The following is an 8067-nucleotide window of genomic DNA, read 5'->3' as shown; positions in this document are numbered from 1 at the left end:
AAATGACTGAAAATAAATATTAAGTATTAAATAAATATTAAACATTTTCATGTAGCTCATTTGCCGGTTTTTTTTTTCACACCACACCAATGCAAAAATCTAAACGAATTTTTGTGCAGCATACACACAGTAGTGGAAAAGAAGCTAATCTGCGTTCTAAAAATCTAAACAATTCATATAATAAGGTATCTAGTGTTATTCTGAGTATTTTGAAGTACCACAGTAATATCATGCATGTTCATTACTGCAATATCTGCACATCTAGTACATACTCAAACATGACACCTTAAAATGCGTTGTGCCTGGTTTGGCATTAAAGATGTCCAAAGGATGTGCCTTTAGTTCTCATGTGTCTCTTAACCGATAGCAACACACCAAGTATTAAAATGTGAAAGCTCAAATTATATGGTACTTTAATGGAGGTTTTTGACCTTTTCAGAGGCAGACAGCCCTGGTCCTGGTTCCATTCTGTTGTATGGAAATGAGAAGCATAATCTCCTTTTGTGCTCCATAGTAGACACCAAGTAAAATGGGTTTGGAATGATATGAGAGTGAGTAAATGGTGAGAAAATAACTGATACTTTCCTAATCACCTCTGAGGTCAGTATTCAACCAAGTCCACTCTTAAAAATAAAGATTCTTTATTGGCATCTATGGTTCCAAGAAGAACCTCCATGGAACCTTTCCATCACACAGAAAGGGTCTTTATAGTGGAAAAAAGGTTCTTTTAAAAACTGTTCACTGCAAGGTTCTTTGGAGAAGTACGGACAGTTCTTCTATGGCATCACTGTGAAAACCTCCTTTTGGAACCTTTATTTTTAAAGGTGTAGTTAGTTGTAGTTTTACATATTTGCAAGATGGCTCAAACATTTCTATACTTTCCAAAATCATCATGCTTGTTTACTCTTTCAAGGCAATTACAGTACAGTGTTTATAGGAGACTACAGTAGCATAAACTACATAGAAGCCACAGTACCATACACTCCCTTATGAAGCAGGGACAAGAACTCCTCCACAGCATTCCTCATCTCTGACTCAGTTAGATCCAGCAGAGACACCACTTTGAAGTTCAGTTGCCGCAGCAGATTGGTGAGGTCATACACGTCAACCATGGGTGCTTTCAGCTGTGGATGGTTTCGATATGTGAGGTTACCAATCAGAAGAGCCACTTTGTCTGTAGCTGAAGGAAGAAAAACATTCACTGTGAAAAAAAGAAAAAACTCCAGCCAATTTGATTTCTCGTTTGTATTCAAGTTACGTTAATTCATAGAAATTATTTGGTCTACTCACCATAAGTTTTCTCAAGACTGTAATCTGATGGGAAAAAGTCATAATCATTCACTGACTCCATAAAAGCCAGAAATGTTTAAGACTAAATGTGACGGGAACATAACTTACCCCTATTAAAAGTCAAAAAATCATCTATAAGAGAGAAATTTATTAGGTATTTAGATTATGCATATTTGAGAGAACATGATTATGACAGCAATGACGAGAAAAGAAAGCTTATAGATCACAAGAGGAAACTATTTTTCAAGACCAAAAAACTATGTTTGAGGTATAACTAACCCCATCCTGCCACAATTAACCCTTACCGCCATTTAACAAAAACATTTAATCATGTTCTCAAACTGCAGTCATTACAACTGGAATGGAAAGGCTCTCATTTTTTTGCAACAGTCATGCAGAGCTGCATTACTGAAGGCATCAGATCTATCAAAGTGTCTTCCATCACCTCAATCATTAGAGTAGTCAAGAGAGTAGGAGAAAAATGTTTAAAGGAGTGCTCCGGGTTCAAAACAAGCTCAACCATGGTAAGCTGTCAATTATCACAGAAAATCATGTTGACAGTAAAGCTTTCGCTTTATTTGTGGTAATCAAACATATCTCACTTATGCTGGTGATGGAGCTTAACTTGATTTGAACCTGGAACGTTTGTTAGTTTTTAAAGCATGCATTAATCAGTATGACAGTATGATGATTCAGGACGGCATGAACTAGATTCAGATTCCACAAAAGGGCTGATACCGAAAGTCCCTAGATGTTAGAAAGGTGCCACTACATTTTAGAAAATACCTTCAGAGCACTCCATTGCTCCTGAAATTTCATGAGATATTCTTGGCTCTTTCGTTTCAGATTGGCAAGGATTTTCTTGAGGAAGAATAAGGGGTTGGACCACAAAATGAGTAAATAAAGTAAAAAAAAAAAAAACAAGGTATTTTACCAATAACATTAGATGCTATCAGCAATCAACAGCATAATGTAGATATGTATGGCAATGTACTTCGGTCTTAAATTGCCATACAAATGCTTTTAGAGGTCCCACATAGAGGTAATTGTCTCTGCACTAGAGTTGGATACACTGGATACTTCTCATTGCAAAGACCATTTCTTGACATCTGAACTTTATAATTCTGCAGTTATGCGTGTTAGATTTACTCACTGTAAACATTAAATACTAGAACACTTTTTGATGCATTCTGACAGCTCTCTGACCGTCCCATAGGCAGCAAGGGTACTACCACGATCAACGTCCAGAAATGTAGCAAGGAGATCGGTAAAATAATCCATGTGACATCAGGGGTTCAACCGTAATATTACGAAGCTACGAGAATACTTTTTGTGCGCAAAAGGAAAAAAAAAAACGAATTTATTCATCAATTCGTCTCCTTCGTGTCACCCTGGTGCTATTTTGGAGAGTATCCACTGAACACAAACAGCGTATGTTGTTCTGTGTCAGCCGCACCACACGGATTCGTTGATACGTATCACATGAATTATTTTACTGATCTCCTTGCTACGTTTCTGGACGTTGATCGTGGTAGTACCCTTGCTGTCTATGGGAGGGTCAGAGAGCTGTCAGAATGCATCAAAAATATCTTAATTTGTGTTCCGAAGATGAACGAGCCTTACGGGTTTGGAACGACATGAGGGTGACTAATTAATGACAGAATTTTCATTTTTAGGTGAACTTTCCCTTTAAGCTTTAGACTTTAATTCCATACAATCGGAGGATATCAAACATGTATTATATTTTGGGCCGACTTCACAACAGATATTGTTTCATTTGTCATCATCTCCTAGCAATGAGGCGCATGTTTCTGCGCAAGTTTGTGTTCGGACTTGAAAGTCTGGTAGTGTATGATCCTCAGTCGATTAGAGTATGGTGACCAGTTTTTCTCTGTAATCATTTACAAAGTCGGTAAGTGTAAAATGCATAGTGTTTTAAAATCTGTTGTAATTTTACAAATCGTGTGGTGTATTCCAGCCTTAAAGGGATAGTTCACCCAAAAATGAAAATTCTTTGATCATTTACTCAACCTCAAGTTGTTCCAAATCTATAGCAGTTTCTGTATGAGTCTTCTGTTGAACACAAAAAAGATACTTTTGAAGAATGTGTGTAACCAAACAGTTGCTGGTCCCCATTGACTTTCACAGTATGGAAGAAAAACTATGAAGGTCAATGGGTTTGGTTACCCACATTTTTCAAAATATCTTCTTCTGCAGAGGAAAGAAACTCATACAGGTTTGGAACAATTTGAGGGTGAGTAAATGATGACAGCATTTTTATTTTTGGGTGAAATATCCCTTTTGTTCATTACTGTTCACAAAACTGATCTGATCAGAAAACATCTAGCCAAAGAATAAATATAAAACAAAAGACTTGATGCATACCAATGACAACAACATTAACTTCATTGCTCCATGTTCGTTCATTGTTGCAGAAGATCTCGCAGCGATATCTTCCCTGGTGCTCTGGCAACAAATTCTTGACCTAATTTAATCCAAAACATTATTCTGTCAGTCTCACTACATTGTAAGATTTTTTTAAGTTGTAAATAATACAAAGATATTGGAGAATATTTTACAAGAAAAATACAATTTCAGTCTTTCTACTTCAAAATTTCATGCTTAATTTAATGTGTTACTTGCCAATTCTTTATAATTATTTGTGAAATTTGCTAGCATCTGAGTTGTTTCTTTTTTAATCTACTGCATCAAAACTGTCTCAGAAACAAAATATAATCTAAACAAGAGTGAACAATACTGAATTTATCCATAAATGCAGAGTGTCATCTGTTGGTTCTCTTACAGTGTACTTCCTCTTAGTGGCTTTTTTGATCGGCACTCCATTTCTGTACCATTGATATTGTGGTAGGGGTCTTCCAATAGCTCCACACTCCAGATAGAGCAGATCTCCCACCAGCAGCCTTTGAGGTTTAGGCTGGATCAGCACTCTCGGCCTGCCCTCTGAAGCCAGAGACACTAATCCTGAACAAAAAGCATCAGTTTTGAGATCAATGACATATCGCGCCAATCATGACAATTCAACCAAATTTCTTACTTGTCTCTGCTGATCAGAAATGACTTACCATATCTTGGTGGAACATCAAGGACATCTACTTGGGCCCAGTGACTGAACTCATACGTGTTTCCACAGTTCACCCGACAGATGTAAAACCCTGCATCTTTGAGCCGGACTGGACTGAACACCAGGTCTGGGGAGGAGCTGTTATGTACCTAGAGGGTTATATAATTCATGTGAATGACTGAAAGTCATGTTGCTTACTTGCAATATTAAACATCTACACACCTCTTCTGTTTTCTTAAACCACTGGAACTGCACATGTGAAGCACCAACAGCATAACAACTGAGACGAAGGTTGTGTCCGGCAATGACAGCCACTGACTGTGGCTGGACGAGGATTTGAATTCCTGTGAGATCAGGAAACATAAATCAGCAACTGAAACTGGTCTATGAATGCAAATAAATCCCTTATGACTATATCTGCACTGAATCTATGCCAGAAATCGCAGGAGAATTTGAATGTCATTTGAAAGTTGTAATACTTTCAGTTACCAAAAAAAAAACAAATTTAAAGGTGCAGCAACATTTACTGTTCTGTGAATTTGCATGGGCAAAAAATCATCAATGAGGAATTTTATGTGAGGGAGAACACAGATTCGCCCTCACACGCAGATTTCACTAAAGGTTCAAATTGGTCATATGAATTTGCCACATTGAACATCAGAAAGCTGCTTGGCTTTAAAGTGACTTCTGTGTGAGCTGTGACTATTGACAATAGATAACGGACCTTTTTTGCCAGTGAAATTTTGTTTGTGTCAGCGCACATTAATATTTTCATTTTAACACATTTTTGCATATTTAAATCCATTCCACAGAAAATTCAGTTTTCTTTTACAATTTTTATAGAACACATAGTACAGAGCATATACAAAACAATCAACATTAGATAATGTGATGCAGCATTGTACTGTTGAAACATACACTCTCTTTACCATGTTTACACTAAGGCTGTTATACCTGGAGGTTTCAGGCACTGCAGGGCATCCGTATGACCCATGATCTTTAAAAACTCCACCAGTTCACCCACCATACATCCTTGATCTCCAATGAGTTTGAGCAGGCTGCGGGAAGGACTTCCATCCGCCTCTAAAGCCCTCAGAGAACACATATCCATATCATCCAGACTGTGCAAGTGAGTGGAAGAAGACAGTAAGAAAAATACTGAGTTTATTAGTATATATTACATTAAAAAGAAAAAGTGAAGAGAGAAAAAGTTGTTACCTCACTTTGAATCGCTTGTCACTTTTCACGATTTCCCCCAGTTTTCGCCATCCCTTATTATTGGCCTTGTCAAGAGACTCACAGAGTCTCTTCAACACAGATTCTTTCAAGAAATTTATGTTCAAAGAGTTGTCATTCAAATCTGACATGATTGAGGAAAATGGCTGATACACAACTGTGATTGGTTGACCTGCTGAACTCAGATGTAAATGTTCAGCAAAGCACCTGCAAAATGGGACATTGATGTGATATTTCAATCAGTGTCCTGAGGTGTCGTTTCATTTTTAAACATTTTTAATTTTAAAAAATATATGGCGTTTCTAAAATTCAATAATGCCACAATGACAGCAACTTGTCTGCAAAATTTAAATTGACTGCAAAAAATATTTATCTGAAAACCCTGATGGTGACTAACTAAAATATAGGCCAAAATATTGATATTCAAAATGTTCACATACACACATGGTAAAATTGTATGACAATTCACCTCAAAGAGTTAAAAAAAAAACCTCCATCTTTTTTTTAATGGGTCAGTTAAGTAAAAATAGCTCCTTAAATGGAAAGTTCACTCAATAACTAAATTCTGTCATGATTTACTCACCTTCATGTTGTTCCAAACCTGAATGACTTTATGTTTTACGTGGTATACAAATTAATGAGACGTTAGAATGACAGCCCAAGTCTGTCTTTCTAATATGTTCTATGTTCCACAGAAGAAAGAAAGTCAAACGGGTTTGGAACGACAAGAAGATAAGTAAATGAAGGAAGCATTATCAGTTTTGGTGAACTACTTTTAAGACACTCGCTAGTCGCTATAGTTTCACTTTTTACAGTTTTTGTCAACAACCGAATATGAGTGATGAATGTCTGTAAACTAAGTAAGCAAAGCCATTCATTCCCACGAATTTCGAATTTCTAAATGTAAACATTCAAACAAGTAGAGTTAAAACAGATCAGAATTGACCATGAACACAAAGGTAATATCAGATAGAGTGTAAACATCGAGCGCACATACCGCAGACGGATCAGATGTTGACATGTATCCCATTATAAGCGATATATTAATTCTTCGCTACACACTGACTGATGTGGGGAAATCCAACTTTCAACCCATAAGTGTGTGTGTATACATCACTTCCTGATGTCTAACAAAGAGGAAGGTGTTCATCTCGTCTCTCCTGAGCAGCTCAACGAGGTCTTAAACGGAAGTATGTTCTTATAGTCAAATCAGAGACTCGCTATTCATAAACATACACTTATGAAAACTTATGACTGAGGATAAGAAAAGCCATGCTTTTCAATTATTACTTCACACGAAAATTATTTTAGTTGATTAATGGCCAGATCATCAACAGTTATATATCATTATATATAAATATATATACAGTAGGTAGCTACTAATGATGTAAAGTTTTAAGTACTCGATCTGTCACAATATTTAAAAAAAATCTTTATCCTTAATCCTTATCCAGTAAATCAAGGAAAGTGGCACCCCACTGTCCACAACAATATGAAAATGTCAGTTTTAATGATTTACTGAATAAGGATTAAGGATAAATATTTTTAAAAAATATTTTATACTCAAAATATATATATGATTCTATTAATTCTTATGCAGTTATAAGATTTTGTTCATTTAAATTTTTTCTAGGTCTAGAAATCACACATTTAAAATTTCGTTTCCTCATATATCCTGGTTTTTCCAAGATAGTGGGCTAATTCTTTAAAGAAAAAAAACAGCTGTTGAGGTGGTGAATTAAAATAAGTAATAACTTGATTTTATAATAACTTGATAACTTGATTTAAGCTTGTTTTGTCTTATTTTAAATTAATTTAGGCAAGGCAAGGCAAGTTTATTTATATAGCACATTTCGTACACAATGGTAATTCAAAGTGCTTTACATAAAAGAAAGTAAAATAATCATACAAAATCATAAAAATAAAACAAGGAATTTAAAAACTTTGAAAATGATTTAAAAATTGATTTAAAATTAATTTAAGACAGTTAAAAATAGAAAATTATTATACATACATAAAATAATCAGTTTGGACATCGCACAGTGCTCATTCAATAAATGTACAGCTAAACAGATGAGTTTTGAGTCTAGATCTAAATGTGACTAATGTTTTAGCACATCTGATCTCTTCTGGAGGCTGATTCCAACTGCGGGCGGCATAATAACTAAAAGCGGACGCCCCTTGTTTTGTGTGAACCCTTGGTATTTCTAACTGACTCAATCCTAATGATCTGAGTGGTCTGTTAGGTTTATATTCAGTGAGCATATCTGCTATGTATTTAGGTCCTAGGCCATTGAGTGATTTATAAACGAGTAAAAGTACTTTAAAATCAATCCTAAATGTAACGAAGCCAGTATAGGGACCTGAGGACTGGTGTGATATGCTCAGATTTTCTGGTTCTAGTCAGAATCCTGGCAGCAGCGTTCTGGATGAGCTGCAGCTGTCTAATGGTCTTCTTG

At 35.8% G+C, this 8067-nt stretch overlaps 2 protein-coding genes across 2 annotated transcripts in view; one reads left to right on the top strand and one right to left on the bottom strand.

Annotated features, from left to right (window-relative positions):
- Window positions 1-6674, bottom strand: part of LOC107672528 (mucosa-associated lymphoid tissue lymphoma translocation protein 1-like) — an 11437-nt gene extending 4763 nt beyond the window's left edge. Inside the window, exons 1-11 of the mRNA XM_016465756.1 lie at window positions 6606-6674; window positions 5591-5815; window positions 5327-5493; window positions 4595-4716; window positions 4374-4521; window positions 4094-4272; window positions 3676-3775; window positions 2077-2151; window positions 1399-1422; window positions 1291-1314; window positions 977-1180 (exon numbers count right to left, since the gene is read on the bottom strand). Coding sequence (XP_016321242.1) covers window positions 977-1180; window positions 1291-1314; window positions 1399-1422; window positions 2077-2151; window positions 3676-3775; window positions 4094-4272; window positions 4374-4521; window positions 4595-4716; window positions 5327-5493; window positions 5591-5739 — 1192 coding nt within the window. The 5' untranslated portion in view covers window positions 5740-5815; window positions 6606-6674. The remainder of the gene's footprint in view (window positions 1-976; window positions 1181-1290; window positions 1315-1398; window positions 1423-2076; window positions 2152-3675; window positions 3776-4093; window positions 4273-4373; window positions 4522-4594; window positions 4717-5326; window positions 5494-5590; window positions 5816-6605) is intronic.
- A 46-nt stretch (window positions 6675-6720) lies between these two features.
- LOC107672558 (prolactin receptor-like) overlaps window positions 6721-8067 on the top strand; it is a 14818-nt gene continuing 13471 nt past the window's right edge. The window contains exon 1 of the mRNA XM_016465796.1: window positions 6721-6798. Coding sequence (XP_016321282.1) covers window positions 6732-6798 — 67 coding nt within the window. The 5' untranslated portion in view covers window positions 6721-6731. The remainder of the gene's footprint in view (window positions 6799-8067) is intronic.

Source organism: Sinocyclocheilus anshuiensis, unplaced genomic scaffold, assembly GCF_001515605.1.
Source record: "Sinocyclocheilus anshuiensis isolate Anshui unplaced genomic scaffold, SAMN03320099.WGS_v1.1 scaffold176, whole genome shotgun sequence".
Taxonomy (NCBI): Eukaryota; Metazoa; Chordata; class Actinopteri; order Cypriniformes; family Cyprinidae; genus Sinocyclocheilus; species Sinocyclocheilus anshuiensis.
The sequence above is the reverse complement of the archived record's forward strand: the minus strand, read 5'-3'. Positions and strand labels throughout refer to the sequence as shown.